The 18440-nt window shown below is 48.8% G+C and overlaps 1 protein-coding gene across 1 annotated transcript in view; it reads left to right on the top strand.

The window, feature by feature from the left end:
• LOC118378371 (CUB and sushi domain-containing protein 1-like) overlaps positions 1–18440 on the top strand; it is a 926375-nt gene that overhangs the window by 887102 nt on the left and 20833 nt on the right. Inside the window, 2 exon segments of the mRNA XM_052471760.1 lie at positions 1857–2030; positions 13484–13557. Coding sequence (XP_052327720.1) covers positions 1857–2030; positions 13484–13557 — 248 coding nt within the window.

Here is an 18440-nt window from a genome sequence, read left to right as displayed (position 1 = left end):
ACACATCCCATAGACACATCACATAGACACATCCATAGTCACATCACATAGACACATCACATAGACACATCCATTAGTCACATCACATAGTCTCATCACATAGACACATCCATTAGTCACATCATCATAGTCACATCACATAGACACATCACATTAGTCACATCCCATAGTCACATCACATAGTCACATCACATAGACACATCACATCCCATAGTCACATCACATAGACATCCCATAGTCACATCACATAGACACATCCCATAGACACATCACATAGACACATCACATAGTCACATCCCATAGACACATCATTAGTCATAGACATCCCATAGACACATCACATCACATAGTCACATCACATAGACACATCACATCCCATAGACACATCACATAGACACATCCATAGACACATCACATAGTCACATCACATAGACATCACATAGACACATCCCATAGACACATCCCATAGACACATCACATAGACACATCACATAGACACATCCCATAGACACATCACATCACATAGACACATCACATCCCATAGACACATCACATCACATCCCATAGACACATCCCATAGACACATCACATCACATAGTCACATCACATAGACACATCACATAGACACATCACATAGACACATCACATCACATAGACACATCACATAGTCACATCCCATAGTCACATCACATAGACACATCACATCACATAGACACATCACATCACATAGTCACATCACATAGACACATCACATCACATAGACACATCACATAGACACATCCCATAGACACATCCATAGTCACATCACATAGACACATCACATCACATAGACACATCCCATAGACACATCACATAGTCACATCACATAGACACATCACATCCCATAGACACATCACATCACATCACATAGACACATCCCATAGACACATCACATAGACACATCACATCCCATAGACACATCACATAGACACATCACATAGACACATCACAGTCACATCCATAGACACATCCCATAGACACATCCCATAGACACATCCCATAGACACATCACATAGACACATCACATCACATAGACACATCACATCACATAGACACATCACATAGACATCCATAGTTTCATCCCATAGTCACATCACATAGACACATCACATAGACACATCCCATAGACACATCACATAGTCACATCCATAGTCTCATCCCATAGACACATCCCATAGACACATCCCATACACACATCACATAGACACATCACATCACATAGACACATCACATCACATAGACACATCACATAGTCACATCCCATCACAGTCACATCACATAGACACATCCCATAGTCACATCACATAGACACATCACCATAGTCACATCACATCATAGACACATCCCATAGTCACATCCCATAGTCACATCCCATAGACACATCACATAGACACATCCCATAGACACATCCCATAGTCTCATCCCATAGTCACATCCCATAGTCACATCCCATAGTCACATCCCATAGACACATCACATAGTCACATCCCATAGTCACATCCCATAGTCACATCCCATAGTCACATCCATAGTCACATCCCATAGTCACATCCCATAGACACATCCCATAGTCACATCCCATAGTCACATCCCATAGTCACATCCCATAGTCACATCCCATAGTCTCATCCCATAGACACATCCCATAGACACATCCCATAGTCACATCCCATAGTCACATCCCATAGTCACATTGGATACCTGGTGCTTTGTCACGTGTTATCAACCAAATGATAGAACATCTTACATTGCTTCTCTTTCTCTCTCCCTCCCCCTCCCTCTCCCGTCCCCCTCTCTCCCCCTCCCTCCCCCTCTAGCTGTGTTCTGTGGAGACCCAGGTGTCCCGGCCCAGGGGAGAAGGGAGGACCGTGGGTTCACCTACCTCTCCTCTGTCTCCTTCTCCTGCTCTCCTCCTTTAGTGTTGGTGGGTTCAGCCAGACGATACTGTCAGTATGACGGCATCTGGAGCGGCACGCAGCCCTCCTGCATAGGTAAGAATGGGTCCTATCAGTAACCAACTCAGACCAGGCTGTCAGAATGGGTCCTATCAGTAACCAACTCAGACCAGGCTGTCAGAATGGGTCCTATCAGGAACCAACCCAGACCAGGCTGTCAGAATGGGTCCTATCAGTAACCAACCCAGACCAGGCTGTCAGAATGGGTCCTATCAGTAACCAACTCAGACCAGGCAGTCAGAATGGGTCCTATCAGGAACCAACTCAGACCAGGCACTCAGAATGGGTCCTATCAGGAACCAACTCAGACCAGGCACTCAGAATGGGTCCTATCAGTAACCAACTCAGACCAGGCACTCAGAATGGGTCCTATCAGGAACCAACTCAGACCAGGCACTCAGAATGGGTCCTATCAGGAACCAACTCAGACCAGGCTGTCAGAATGGGTCCTATCAGTAACCAACTCAGACCAGGCACTCAGAATGGGTCCTATCAGTAACCAACTCAGACCAGGCTGTCAGAATGGGTCCTATCAGTAACCAACTCAGACCAGGCACTCAGAATGGGTCCTATCAGTAACCAACTCAGACCAGGCACTCAGAATGGGTCCTATCAGGAACCAACTCAGACCAGGCTGTCAAAATGGGTCCTATCAGTAACCAACTCAGACCAGGCACTCAGAATGGGTCCTATCAGGAACCAACTCAGACCAGGCTGTCAGAATGGGTCCTATCAGTAACCAACTCAGACCAGGCTGTCAGAATGGGTCCTATCAGGAACCAACTCAGACCAGGCACTCAGAATGGGTCCAGCTAACTATCAGGAACCAACTGAGACCAGGCACTCAGAATGGGTCCAGCTAACTATCAGGAACCAACTCAGACCAGGCACTCAGAATGGGTCCTATCAGTAACCAACTCAGACCAGGCACTCAGAATGGGTCCTATCAGTAACCAACTCAGACCAGGCACTCAGAATGGGTCCTATCAGGAACCAACTCAGACCAGGCTGTCAGAATGGGTCCTATCAGTAACCAACTCAGACCAGGCACTCAGAATGGGTCCTATCAGTAACCAACTCAGACCAGGCACTCAGAATGGGTCCTATCAGTAACCAACTCAGACCAGGCACTCAGAATGGGTCCTACCAGTAACCAACTCAGACCAGGCACTCAGAATGGGTCCAGCTAACTCTCAGTAACCAACTCAGACCAGGCACTCAGAATGGGTCCTATCAGTAACCAACTCAGACCAGGCACTCAGAATGGGTCCTACCAGTAACCAACTCAGACCAGGCACTCAGAATGGGTCCAGCTAACTCTCAGTAACCAACTCAAACCAGGCACTCAGAATGGGTCCTACCAGTAACCAACTCAGACCAGGCTGTCAGAATGGGTCCTATCAGTAACCAACTCAGACCAGGCTGTCAGAATGGGTCCTACCAGTAACCAACTCAGACCAGGCACTTAGAATGGGCCCAGCTAACTCCCAGTAACCAACTCAGACCAGGCTGTCAGAATGGGTCCTACCAGTAACCAACTCAGACCAGGCTGTCAGAATGGGTCCTACCAGTAACCAACTCAGACCAGGCTGTCAGAATGGGTCCTACCAGTAACCAACTCAGACCAGGCTGTCAGAATGGGTCCTACCAGTAACCAACTCAGACCAGGCTGTCAGAATGGGTCCTACCGGTAACCAACTCAGACCAGGCACTCAGAATGGGTCCTACCAGTAACCAACTCAGACCAGGCTGTCAGAATGGGTCCTACCGGTAACCAACTCAGACCAGGCTGTCAGAATGGGTCCTACCAGTAACCAACTCAGACCAGGCTGTCAGAATGGGTCCTACCAGTAACCAACTCAGACCAGGCTGTCAGAATGGGTCCTACCAGTAACCAACTCAGACCAGGCTGTCAGAATGGGTCCTACCGGTAACCAACTCAGACCAGGCACTCAGAATGGGTCCTACCAGTAACCAACTCAGACCAGGCACTCAGAATGGGTCCAGCTAACTCTCAGTAACCAACTCAGACCAGGCACTCAGAATGGGTCCTATCAGTAACCAACTCAGACAAGGCACTCAGAATGGGTCCTACCAGTAACCAACTCAGACCAGGCTGTCAGAATGGGTCCTACCAGTAACCAACTCAGACCAGGCACTCAGAATGGGTCCTATCAGTAACCAACTCAGACCAGGCACTCAGAATGAGTCCAGCTAACTATCAGTAACCAACTGAGACCAGGCACTCAGAATGGGTCCAGCTAACTCTCAGTAACCAACTCAAACCAGGCACTCAGAATGGGTCCTACCAGTAACCAACTCAGACCAGGCTGTCAGAATGGGTCCTATCAGTAACCAACTCAGACCAGGCTGTCAGAATGGGTCCTACCAGTAACCAACTCAGACCAGGCACTTAGAATGGGCCCAGCTAACTCCCAGTAACCAACTCAGACCAGGCTGTCAGAATGGGTCCTACCAGTAACCAACTCAGACCAGGCTGTCAGAATGGGTCCTACCAGTAACCAACTCAGACCAGGCTGTCAGAATGGGTCCTACCAGTAACCAACTCAGACCAGGCTGTCAGAATGGGTCCTACCAGTAACCAACTCAGACCAGGCTGTCAGAATGGGTCCTACCGGTAACCAACTCAGACCAGGCACTCAGAATGGGTCCTACCAGTAACCAACTCAGACCAGGCTGTCAGAATGGGTCCTACCGGTAATCGAACTCAGACCAGGCTGTCAGAATGGGTCCTACCAGTAACCAACTCAGACCAGGCTGTCAGAATGGGTCCTACCAGTAACCAACTCAGACCAGGCTGTCAGAATGGGTCCTACCAGTAACCAACTCAGACCAGGCTGTCAGAATGGGTCCTACCGGTAACCAACTCAGACCAGGCACTCAGAATGGGTCCTACCAGTAACCAACTCAGACCAGGCACTCAGAATGGGTCCAGCTAACTCTCAGTAACCAACTCAGACCAGGCACTCAGAATGGGTCCTATCAGTAACCAACTCAGACAAGGCACTCAGAATGGGTCCTACCAGTAACCAACTCAGACCAGGCTGTCAGAATGGGTCCTACCAGTAACCAACTCAGACCAGGCACTCAGAATGGGTCCTATCAGTAACCAACTCAGACCAGGCACTCAGAATGAGTCCAGCTAACTATCAGTAACCAACTGAGACCAGGCACTCAGAATGTGTCCAGCTAACTCTCAGTAACCAACTCAGACCAGGCACTCAGAATGGGTCTTATCAGTAACCAACTCAGACCAGGCACTCAGAATGGGTCCAGCTAACTATCAGTAACCAACTGAGACCAGGCACTCAGAATGTGTCCTATCAGTAACCAACTGAGACCAGGCACTCAGAATGGGTCCAGCTAACTCTCAGGAACCAACTCAGACCAGGCACTCAGAATGGGTCCTATCAGTAACCAACTCAGACCAGGCACTCAGAATGGGTCCAGCTAACTATCAGTAACCAACTCAGACCAGGCACTCAGAATGGGTCCAGCTAACTCTCAGGAACCAACTCAGACCAGGCACTCAGAATGGGTCCTATCAGTAACCAACTCAGACCAGGCACTCAGAATGGGTCCAGCTAACTATCAGTAACCAACGCAGACCAGGCACTCAGAATGGGTCCAGCTAACTCTCAGGAACCAACTCAGACCAGGCACTCAGAATGGGTCCTATCAGTAACCAACTCAGACCAGGCACTCAGAATGGGTCCAGCTAACTATCAGGAACCAACTCAGACCAGGCACTCAGAATGGGTCCTATCAGTAACCAACTCAGACCAGGCACTCAGAATGGGTCCTATCAGTAACCAACTCAGACCAGGCACTCAGAATGGGTCCTATCAGGAACCAACTCAGACCAGGCTGTCAGAATGGGTCCTATCAGTAACCAACTCAGACCAGGCACTCAGAATGGGTCCTATCAGTAACCAACTCAGACCAGGCACTCAGAATGGGTCCTATCAGTAACCAACTCAGACCAGGCACTCAGAATGGGTCCTACCAGTAACCAACTCAGACCAGGCACTCAGAATGGGTCCAGCTAACTCTCAGTAACCAACTCAAACCAGGCACTCAGAATGGGTCCTACCAGTAACCAACTCAGACCAGGCTGTCAGAATGGGTCCTATCAGTAACCAACTCAGACCAGGCACTCAGAATGGGTCCAGCTAACTCTCAGTAACCAACTCAGACCAGGCACTCAGAATGGGTCCTATCAGTAACCAACTCAGACCAGGCACTCAGAATGGGTCCTACCAGTAACCAACTCAGACCAGGCACTCAGAATGGGTCCAGCTAACTCTCAGTAACCAACTCAAACCAGGCACTCAGAATGGGTCCTACCAGTAACCAACTCAGACCAGGCTGTCAGAATGGGTCCTATCAGTAACCAACTCAGACCAGGCTGTCAGAATGGGTCCTACCAGTAACCAACTCAGACCAGGCACTCAGAATGGGCCCAGCTAACTCCCAGTAACCAACTCAGATCAGGCTGTCAGAATGGGTCCTACCAGTAACCAACTCAGACCAGGCTGTCAGAATGGGTCCTACCAGTAACCAACTCAGACCAGGCTGTCAGAATGGGTCCTACCAGTAACCAACTCAGACCAGGCTGTCAGAATGGGTCCTACCAGTAACCAACTCAGACCAGGCTGTCAGAATGGGTCCTACCAGTAACCAACTCAGACCAGGCACTCAGAATGGGTCCTACCAGTAACCAACTCAGACCAGGCTGTCAGAATGGGTCCTACCGGTAACCAACTCAGACCAGGCTGTCAGAATGGGTCCTACCAGTAACCAACTCAGACCAGGCTGTCAGAATGGGTCCTACCAGTAACCAACTCAGACCAGGCTGTCAGAATGGGTCCTACCAGTAACCAACTCAGACCAGGCTGTCAGAATGGGTCCTACCAGTAACCAACTCAGACCAGGCTGTCAGAATGGGTCCTACCGGTAACCAACTCAGACCAGGCACTCAGAATGGGTCCTACCAGTAACCAACTCAGACCAGGCACTCAGAATGGGTCCAGCTAACTCTCAGTAACCAACTCAGACCAGGCACTCAGAATGGGTCCTATCAGTAACCAACTCAGACCAGGCACTCAGAATGGGTCCTACCAGTAACCAACTCAGACCAGGCTGTCAGAATGGGTCCTACCAGTAACCAACTCAGACCAGGCACTCAGAATGGGTCCTATCAGTAACCAACTCAGACCAGGCACTCAGAATGAGTCCAGCTAACTATCAGTAACCAACTGAGACCAGGCACTCAGAATGGGTCCTATCAGTAACCAACTCAGACCAGGCACTCAGAATGGGTCCAGCTAACTATCAGTAACCAACTGAGACCAGGCACTCAGAATGTGTCCTATCAGTAACCAACTGAGACCAGGCACTCAGAATGGGTCCAGCTAACTCTCAGGAACCAACTCAGACCAGGCACTCAGAATGGGTCCTATCAGTAACCAACTCAGACCAGGCACTCAGAATGGGTCCAGCTAACTATCAGTAACCAACTCAGACCAGGCACTCAGAATGGGTCCAGCTAACTCTCAGGAACCAACTCAGACCAGGCACTCAGAATGGGTCCTATCAGTAACCAACTCAGACCAGGCACTCAGAATGGGTCCAGCTAACTATCAGTAACCAACTCAGACCAGGCACTCAGAATGGGTCCAGCTAACTCTCAGGAACCAACTCAGACCAGGCACTCAGAATGGGTCCTATCAGTAACCAACTCAGACCAGGCACTCAGAATGGGTCCAGCTAACTATCAGGAAGCAACTCAGACCAGGCACTCAGAATGGGTCCTATCAGTAACCAACTCAGACCAGGCACTCAGAATGGGTCCAGCTAACTATCAGTAACCAACTCAGACCAGGCACTCAGAATGGGTCCAGCTAACTATCAGTAACCAACTGAGACCAGGCACTCAGAATGTGTCCTATCAGTAACCAACTGAGACCAGGCACTCAGAATGGGTCCTACCAGTAACCAACTCAGACCAGGCACTCAGAATGGGTCCTATCAGTAACCAACTCAGACCAGGCTGTCAGAATGGGTCCTACCAGTAACCAACTCAGACCAGGCTGTCAGAATGGGTCCTATCAGTAACCAACTCAGACCAGGCTGTCAGAATGGGTCCTATCAGTAACCAACTCAGACCAGGCTGTCAGAATGGGTCCTATCAGTAACCAACTCAGACCAGGCTGTCAGAATGGGTCCTACCAGTAACCAACTGGCTGTCAGAATGGGTCCTACCAGTAACCAACTCAGACCAGGCTGTCAGAATGGGTCCTACCAGTAACCAACTCAGACCAGGCACTCAGAATGGGTCCTACCAGTAACCAACTCAGACCAGGCACTCAGAATGGGTCCTACCAGTAACCAACTCAGACCAGGCTGTCAGAATGGGTCCTATCAGTAACCAACTCAGACCAGGCTGTCAGAATGGGTCCTATCAGTAACCAACTCAGACCAGGCTCTCAGAATGGGTCCTATCAGTAACCAACTCAGACCAGGCTGTCAGAATGGGTCCTACCAGTAACCAACTCAGACCAGGCACTCAGAATGGGTCCTATCAGTAACCAACTCAGACCAGGCACTCAGAATGGGTCCTACCAGTAACCAACTCAGACCAGGCTGTCAGAATGGGTCCTACCAGTAACCAACTCAGACCAGGCTGTCAGAATGGGTCCTACCAGTAACCAACTCAGACCAGGCTGTCAGAATGGGTCCTACCAGTAACCAACTCAGACCAGGCACTCAGAATGGGTCCTACCAGTAACCAACTCAGACCAGGCTGTCAGAATGGGTCCTACCGGTAACCAACTCAGACCAGGCTGTCAGAATGGGTCCTACCAGTAACCAACTCAGACCAGGCTGTCAGAATGGGTCCTACCAGTAACCAACTCAGACCAGGCTGTCAGAATGGGTCCTACCAGTAACCAACTCAGACCAGGCTGTCAGAATGGGTCCTACCAGTAACCAACTCAGACCAGGCTGTCAGAATGGGTCCTACCGGTAACCAACTCAGACCAGGCACTCAGAATGGGTCCTACCAGTAACCAACTCAGACCAGGCACTCAGAATGGGTCCAGCTAACTCTCAGTAACCAACTCAGACCAGGCACTCAGAATGGGTCCTATCAGTAACCAACTCAGACCAGGCACTCAGAATGGGTCCTACCAGTAACCAACTCAGACCAGGCTGTCAGAATGGGTCCTACCAGTAACCAACTCAGACCAGGCACTCAGAATGGGTCCTATCAGTAACCAACTCAGACCAGGCACTCAGAATGAGTCCAGCTAACTATCAGTAACCAACTGAGACCAGGCACTCAGAATGGGTCCTATCAGTAACCAACTCAGACCAGGCACTCAGAATGGGTCCAGCTAACTATCAGTAACCAACTGAGACCAGGCACTCAGAATGTGTCCTATCAGTAACCAACTGAGACCAGGCACTCAGAATGGGTCCAGCTAACTCTCAGGAACCAACTCAGACCAGGCACTCAGAATGGGTCCTATCAGTAACCAACTCAGACCAGGCACTCAGAATGGGTCCAGCTAACTATCAGTAACCAACTCAGACCAGGCACTCAGAATGGGTCCAGCTAACTCTCAGGAACCAACTCAGACCAGGCACTCAGAATGGGTCCTATCAGTAACCAACTCAGACCAGGCACTCAGAATGGGTCCAGCTAACTATCAGTAACCAACTCAGACCAGGCACTCAGAATGGGTCCAGCTAACTCTCAGGAACCAACTCAGACCAGGCACTCAGAATGGGTCCTATCAGTAACCAACTCAGACCAGGCACTCAGAATGGGTCCAGCTAACTATCAGGAAGCAACTCAGACCAGGCACTCAGAATGGGTCCTATCAGTAACCAACTCAGACCAGGCACTCAGAATGGGTCCAGCTAACTATCAGTAACCAACTCAGACCAGGCACTCAGAATGGGTCCAGCTAACTATCAGTAACCAACTGAGACCAGGCACTCAGAATGTGTCCTATCAGTAACCAACTGAGACCAGGCACTCAGAATGGGTCCTACCAGTAACCAACTCAGACCAGGCACTCAGAATGGGTCCTATCAGTAACCAACTCAGACCAGGCTGTCAGAATGGGTCCTACCAGTAACCAACTCAGACCAGGCTGTCAGAATGGGTCCTATCAGTAACCAACTCAGACCAGGCTGTCAGAATGGGTCCTATCAGTAACCAACTCAGACCAGGCTGTCAGAATGGGTCCTATCAGTAACCAACTCAGACCAGGCTGTCAGAATGGGTCCTACCAGTAACCAACTGGCTGTCAGAATGGGTCCTACCAGTAACCAACTCAGACCAGGCTGTCAGAATGGGTCCTACCAGTAACCAACTCAGACCAGGCACTCAGAATGGGTCCTACCAGTAACCAACTCAGACCAGGCACTCAGAATGGGTCCTACCAGTAACCAACTCAGACCAGGCTGTCAGAATGGGTCCTATCAGTAACCAACTCAGACCAGGCTGTCAGAATGGGTCCTATCAGTAACCAACTCAGACCAGGCTCTCAGAATGGGTCCTATCAGTAACCAACTCAGACCAGGCTGTCAGAATGGGTCCTATCAGTAACCAACTCAGACCAGGCTGTCAGAATGGGTCCTATCAGTAACCAACTCAGACCAGGCTGTCAGAATGGGTCCTACCAGTAACCAACTCAGACCAGGCACTCAGAATGGGTCCTACCAGTAACCAACTCAGACCAGGCTGTCAGAATGGGTCCTACCAGTAACCAACTCAGACCAGGCTGTCAGAATGGGTCCTACCAGTAACCAACTCAGACCAGGCACTCAGAATGGGCCCAGCTAACTCCCAGTAACCAACTCAGACCAGGCTGTCAGAATGGGTCCTACCAGTAACCAACTCAGACCAGGCTGTCAGAATGGGTCCTCCCAGTAACCAACTCAGACCAGGCTCTCAGAATGGGTCCTCCCAGTAACCAACTCAGACCAGGCACTCAGAATGGGTCCTCCCAGTAACCAACTCAGACCAGGCACTCAGAATGGGTCCTATCAGTAACCAACTCAGACCAGGCTCTCAGAATGGGTCCTATCAGTAACCAACTCAGACCAGGCTGTCAGAATGGGTCCTATCAGTAACCAACTCAGACCAGGCTGTCAGAATGGGTCCTATCAGTAACCAACTCAGACCAGGCTGTCAGAATGGGTCCTACCAGTAACCAACTCAGACCAGGCACTCAGAATGGGTCCTACCAGTAACCAACTCAGACCAGGCTGTCAGAATGGGTCCTACCAGTAACCAACTCAGACCAGGCTGTCAGAATGGGTCCTACCAGTAACCAACTCAGACCAGGCACTCAGAATGGGCCCAGCTAACTCCCAGTAACCAACTCAGACCAGGCTGTCAGAATGGGTCCTACCAGTAACCAACTCAGACCAGGCTGTCAGAATGGGTCCTACCAGTAACCAACTCAGACCAGGCTGTCAGAATGGGTCCTACCAGTAACCAACTCAGACCAGGCTGTCAGCCATCCCGTACCAGAGCCTTGTAATGAATTGAGAAAGTTCTGCATTATGAAGCATTTCCAGGCACTAAATGGTGTTGAAGGCATGTTAGCGCCACAACAACAAAACATGCAGAATATTTTATTAACTGAATGTCTAGAACAAGAACAATATTCTAAAACGTTGGTCGAACTCTGTAAATATACACTGAGTGTACAAAACATTAAGAACAACTGCTCTTTCCATGACAGACTGACCAGGTGAATCCAGGTGAAAGATATGATCCCTTATTGATGTCACTTGTTAAATCCATTTCTATCAGTGTAGATGAAGAGGAGGAGACGTGGGTTAAAGAAGGGTTTTTAAGCCTTGAGACAACTGAGACTTGGATTGTGTCTGTGTGCTATTCAGAGGGTGAATGAGCAAGACAAAATATCTTCGTGCCTTTGAACGGGGGTACTGTAGTAGGTGCCAGGCGCACCGGTTTGTGTCAAGAACTGCAACGCTGCTGGGTTTTTCACATTCAACAGTTTCCCCGTGTGTACCAAGAATGGTCCACCACCCAAAGGACATCCAGTCAACTTGACACAACTGTGGGAAGCATTAGAGTCAACATGGGCCAGCGCATCCCTGTGGAAGCATTGGAGTCAACATGGGCCAGCATCCCTGTGGAAGTATTGGAGTCTAGATGGGCCCAGCATCCCTGTGGAATGCTTTCAACACCTTATAGAGTCAAGATGGGCCCAGCATCCCTGTGGAAGCATTGGAGTCAAGATTGGCCCAGCATCCCTGTGGAAGCATTGGAGTCAAGATGGGCCCAGCATCCCTGTGGAACACTTTCAACACCTTATAGAGTCAAGATGGGCCCAGCCTCCCTGTGGAAGCATTGGAGTCTAGATTGGCCCAGCATCCCTGTGGAAGCATTGGAGTCTAGATGGGCCCAGCATCCCTGTGGAATGCTTTCAACACCTTATAGAGTCAAGATGGGCCCAGCATCCCTGTGGAAGCATTGGAGTCAAGATGGGCCCAGCATCCCTGTGGAAGCTTTGGAGTCAAGATTGGCCCAGCATCCCTGTGGAAGCATTGGAGTCAAGATGGGCCCAGCATCCCTGTGGAACACTTTCAACACCTTATAGAGTCAAGATGGGCCCAGCCTCCCTGTGGAAGCATTGGAGTCTAGATTGGCCCAGCATCCCTGTGGAACGCTTTAGACACCTTGTAGAGTCAAGATGGGCCCAGCATCCCTGTGGAACGCTTTAGACACCCTGTAGAGTCAACATGGGCCCAGCATCCCTGTGGAACGCTTTAGACACCTTGTAGAGTCAAGATGGGCCCAGCATCCCTGTGGAACGCTTTAGACACCCTGTAGAGTCAACATGGGCCAGCATCCCTGTGGAACGCTTTAGACACCTTGTAGAGTCAAGATGGGCCCAGCATCCCTGTAGAACGCTTTAGACACCTTGTAGAGTCAAGATGGGCCCAGCATCCCTGTAGAACGCTTTAGACACCTTGTAGAGTCAACATGGGCCCAGCATCCCTGTAGAATGTTTTCCACACCTTATAGATTCCATGACCCGACAAATTGAGACTGTTCTGAGGGGGAGGTTCAACTCAATATTAGGAAGGTGTTCTTCATGTTTGGTATCCTCAGTGTACAGTGTGTCTCTGGGCCATACTGACCGGTGGCTGTACGTATTGTATTAAGTGACTCACAGAACGAGTGCTGATTTACTATCAGTGTTGACTTGTAGATCACAATGGACAGGAAGATCCTAGATCTTAGATCAGATCCTAGATCAGCACTCCTCTACTCTGAGACATTATGACACATACAGAAAGAAGATGTGCCGATAGATTTGGACATAGAGCGTTAGTTTTGACAACCAAGTCAGGTGTCCTGCTCGTCAGTTTCTACGCGACGTGGAAGGAGTCGGCTTGTCTGTTGTGTGTTTCAGATCCCAGTCACACCACCTGTGGAGATCCTGGAACACCTCTGTTTGGAAACCAGAACAACACCCAAGGCTACCAGGTTGCAATTTATTGATTTTTAATTAATTTTATTTCACCTTTATTTTAACCAGGTGGGCTAGTTGAGAACAAAGTTCTCTTTTGCGACCTGGGACTTGGTCAAGATAAAGCAAAGCAGTGCGACACAAACAACAACACAGTGTTAGTTACACATGGAGTAAAACAAACATACAGTCAATAAGAAAAGAGAAAAATAACTCTATATACAATGTGTGCAAATGAGGTGAGATTTGGGAGGTAAGGCAGTAAATAGGCCATAGTGGAGAAATAATTACAATATAGCAATTAAACACTGGAGTGATAGATGTGCAGAAGATGAATGTGCAAGTAGAGATACTGTCCCTAACCCTGATGTGTGTATCTGTCCCTGACCCTGATGTGTGTATCTGTCCCTGATGTGTGTATCTAACCCTGATGTGTGTATCTGTCCCTGATGTGTGTATCTGTCCCTGATGTGTGTATCTGTCCCTGATGTGTGTATCTAACCCTGATGTGTGTATCTGTCCCTGACGTGTGTATCTGTCCCTGACGTGTGTATCTGTCCCTGACGTGTGTATCTGTCCCTGACGTGTGTATCTGTCCCTGATGTGTGTATCTGTCCCTGATGTGTGTATCTGTCCCTGATGTGTGTATCTGACCCTGATGTGTGTATCTGACCCTGATGTGTGTATCTGTCCCTGATGTGTGTATCTGTCCCTGACGTGTGTATCTGTCCCTGATGTGTGTATCTGTCCCTGATGTGTGTATCTGTCCCTGATGTGTGTATCTGTCCCTGATGTGTGTATCTGTCCCTGACGTGTGTATCTGTCCCTGACGTGTGTATCTGTCCCTGATGTGTGTATCTGTCCCTGATGTGTGTATCTGTCCCTGATGTGTGATTCTAACCCTGATGTGTGTATCTAACCCTGATGTGTGTATCTGTCCCTGATGTGTGTATCTGTCCCTGATGTGTGTATCTGTCCCTGATGTGTGTATCTGTCCCTGATGTGTGTATCTAACCCTGATGTGTGTATCTGTCCTTGATGTGTGTATCTAACCTTGATGTGTGTATCTGTCCCTGACGTGTGTATCTGTCCCTGATGTGTGTATCTAACCTTGATGTGTGTATCTGTCCCTGACGTGTGTATCTGTCCCTGATGTGTGTATCTGTCCCTGATGTGTGTATCTGTCCCTGATGTGTGTATCTGACCCTGATGTGTGTATCTGTCCCTGATGTGTGTATCTGTCCCTGATGTGTGTATCTAACCCTGATGTGTGTTTCTGTCCCTGATGTGTGTATCTGTCCCTGATGTGTGTATCTGTCCCTGATGTGTGTTTCTGTCCCTGATGTGTGTATCTAACCCTGATGTGTGTATCTGTCCCTGATGTGTGTATCTGTCCCTGATGTGTGTATCTAACCCTGATGTGTGTTTCTGTCCCTGATGTGTGTATCTGTCCCTGATGTGTGTATCTAACCCTGACGTGTGTATCTAACCCTGACGTGTGTATCTAACCCTGACGTGTGTATCTAACCCTGACGTGTGTATCTGTCCCTGACGTGTGTATCTGTCCCTGATGTGTGTTTCTGTCCCTGATGTGTGTTTCTGTCCCTGATGTGTGTTTCTGTCCCTGATGTGTGTTTCTGTCCCTGACGTGTGAATCTTTTTTTTTATTTTTTTTTTATTTCACCTTTATTTAACCAGGTAGGCTAGTTGAGAACAAGTTCTCATTTGCAACTGCGACCTGGCCAAGATAAAGCATAGCAGTGTGAACAGACAACAGAGTTACACATGGAGTAAACAATTAGCAAGTCAATAACACAGTAGAAAAAAATGGGCAATCTATATACAATGTGTGCAAAAGGCATGAGGAGGTAGGCGAATAATACAATTTTGCAGATTAACACTGGAGTGATAAATGATCAGATGGGCATGTACAGGTAGAGATATTGGTGATATTGGTGTGCAAAAGAGCAGAAAAGTAAATAAATAAAAACTGTATAAAAACAGTATGGGAATGAGGCAGGTGAAAAAGGGTGAGCTATTTACCTATAGACTATGTACAGCTGCAGCGATCGGTTAGCTGCTCGGATAGCTGATGTTTGAAGTTGGTGAGGGAGATAAAAGTCTCCAACTTCAGCGATTTTTGCAATTCGTTCCAGTCACAGGCAGCAGAGTACTGGAACGAAAGGCGGCCAAATGAGGTGTTGGCTTTAGGGATGATCAGTGAGATACACCTGCTGGAGCGCGTGCTACGGATGGGTGTTGCCATCGTGACCAGTGAACTGAGATAAGGCGGAGCTTTACCTAGCATGGACTTGTAAATGACCTGGAGCCAGTGGGTCTGGCGACGAATATGTAGTGAGGGCCAGCCGACTAGAGCATACAAGTCGCAGTGGTGGGTGGTATAAGGTGCTTTAGTGACAAAACGGATGGCACTGTGATAGACTGCATCCAGTTTGCTGAGTAGAGTGTTGGAAGCCATTTTGTAGATGACATCGCCGAAGTCGAGGATCGGTAGGATAGTCAGTTTTACTAGGGTAAGCTTGGCAGCGTGAGTGAAGGAGGCTTTGTTGCGGAATAGAAAGCCGACTCTGGATTTGATTTTTGATTGGAGATGTTTGATGTGAGTCTGGAAGGAGAGTTTGCAGTCTAGCCAGACACCTAGGTACTTATAGATGTCCACATATTCAAGGTTGGAACCATCCACCCTGATGTGTGTATCTGTCCCTGATGTGTGTATCTGTCCCTGATGTGTGTATCTGTCCCTGATGTGTGTATCTGTCCCTGACGTGTGTATCTGTCCCTGATGTGTGTATCTGTCCCTGATGTGTGTATCTGTCCCTGATGTGTGAATCTGTCCCTGATGTGTGTATCTGTCCCTGATGTGTGAATCTGTCCCTGATGTGTGAATCTGTCCCTGATGTGTGTATCTGTCCCTGATGTGTGTATCTGTCCCTGATGTGTGTATCTGTCCCTGATGTGTGTATCTGTCCCTGATGTGTGTATCTGTCCCTGATGTGTGTTTCTGTCCCTGATGTGTGTATCTGTCCCTGATGTGTGTATCTGTCCCTGACGTGTGTATCTGTCCCTGATGTGTGTATCTGACCCTGATGTGTGTATCTGTCCCTGATGTGTGTTTCTGTCCCTGACGTGTGTATCTGTCCCTGACGTGTGTATCTAACCTTGATGTGTGTATCTGTCCCTGATGTGTGTATCTGTCCCTGATGTGTGTATCTGTCACTGATGTGTGTTTCTGTCCCTGATGTGTGTTTCTGTCCCTGATGTGTGTATCTAACCCTGATGTGTGTATCTGTCCCTGACGTGTGTATCTGTCCCTGATGTGTGTTTCTGTCCCTGATGTGTGAATCTGTCCCTGACGTGTGTATCTGTCCCTGACGTGTGTTTCTGTCCCTGATGTGTGAATCTGTCCCTGACGTGTGAATCTAACCCTGATGTGTGTATCTGTCCCTGATGTGTGTATCTGTCCCTGATGTGTGTATCTGTCCCTGATGTGTGTATCTGTCCCTGACGTGTGTATCTGTCCCTGATGTGTGTATCTGTCCCTGATGTGTGAATCTGTCCCTGATGTGTGTATCTGTCCCTGATGTGTGAATCTGTCCCTGACGTGTGAATCTAACCCTGATGTGTGTATCTGTCCCTGATGTGTGTATCTGTCCCTGATGTGTGTATCTGTCCCTGATGTGTGTATCTGTCCCTGATGTGTGTATCTGTCCCTGATGTGTGAATCTGTCCCTGACGTGTGTATCTGTCCCTGACGTGTGTATCTGTCCCTGACGTGTGTATCTGTCCCTGATGTGTGAATCTGTCCCTGATGTGTGAATCTGTCCCTGATGTGTGAATCTGTCCCTGATGTGTGTATCTGTCCCTGACGTGTGTATCTGTCCCTGATGTGTGTATCTAACCCTGATGTGTGTATCTGTCCCTGATGTGTGTATCTGTCCCTGACGTGTGTATCTGTCCCTGATGTGTGTATCTAACCCTGATGTGTGTATCTGTCCCTGACGTGTGTATCTGTCCCTGATGTGTGTATCTGTCCCTGATGTGTGAATCTGTCCCTGATGTGTGTATCTGTCCCTGACGTGTGTATCTGTCCCTGATGTGTGTATCTGTCCCTGATGTGTGTATCTGTCCCTGACGTGTGTATCTGTCCCTGATGTGTGTATCTGTCCCTGACGTGTGAATCTGTCCCTGATGTGTGTATCTGTCCCTGATGTGTGTATCTAACCCTGATGTGTGTATCTGTCCCTGACCCTGATGTGTGTATCTGTCCCTGACGTGTGTATCTGTCCCTGACGTGTGTATCTGTCCCTGACGTGTGTATCTGTCCCTGACGTGTGTATCTGTCCCTGATGTGTGTATCTGACCCTGATGTGTGTATCTGTCCCTGATGTGTGTATCTGTCCCTGACGTGTGTATCTGTCCCTGATGTGTGTATCTGTCCCTGACGTGTGTATCTGTCCCTGACGTGTGTATCTGTCCCTGACGTGTGTATCTGTCCCTGACGTGTGTATCTGTCCCTGACGTGTGAATCTGTCCCTGATGTGTGTATCTGTCCCTGATGTGTGTATCTAACCCTGATGTGTGTATCTGTCCCTGACCCTGATGTGTGTATCTGTCCCTGACGTGTGTATCTGTCCCTGACGTGTGTATCTGTCCCTGACGTGTGTATCTGTCCCTGACGTGTGTATCTGTCCCTGATGTGTGTATCTGACCCTGATGTGTGTATCTGTCCCTGATGTGTGTATCTGTCCCTGACGTGTGTATCTGTCCCTGATGTGTGTATCTGTCCCTGATGTGTGTATCTGTCCCTGATGTGTGAATCTGTCCCTGATGTGTGTATCTGTCCCTGATGTGTGAATCTGTCCCTGATGTGTGTATCTGT

This window comes from Oncorhynchus keta, chromosome 19 (genome assembly GCF_023373465.1).
Source record: "Oncorhynchus keta strain PuntledgeMale-10-30-2019 chromosome 19, Oket_V2, whole genome shotgun sequence".
Lineage (NCBI taxonomy): Eukaryota > Metazoa > Chordata > Actinopteri > Salmoniformes > Salmonidae > Oncorhynchus > Oncorhynchus keta.
The sequence above is the reverse complement of the archived record's forward strand: the minus strand, read 5'-3'. Positions and strand labels throughout refer to the sequence as shown.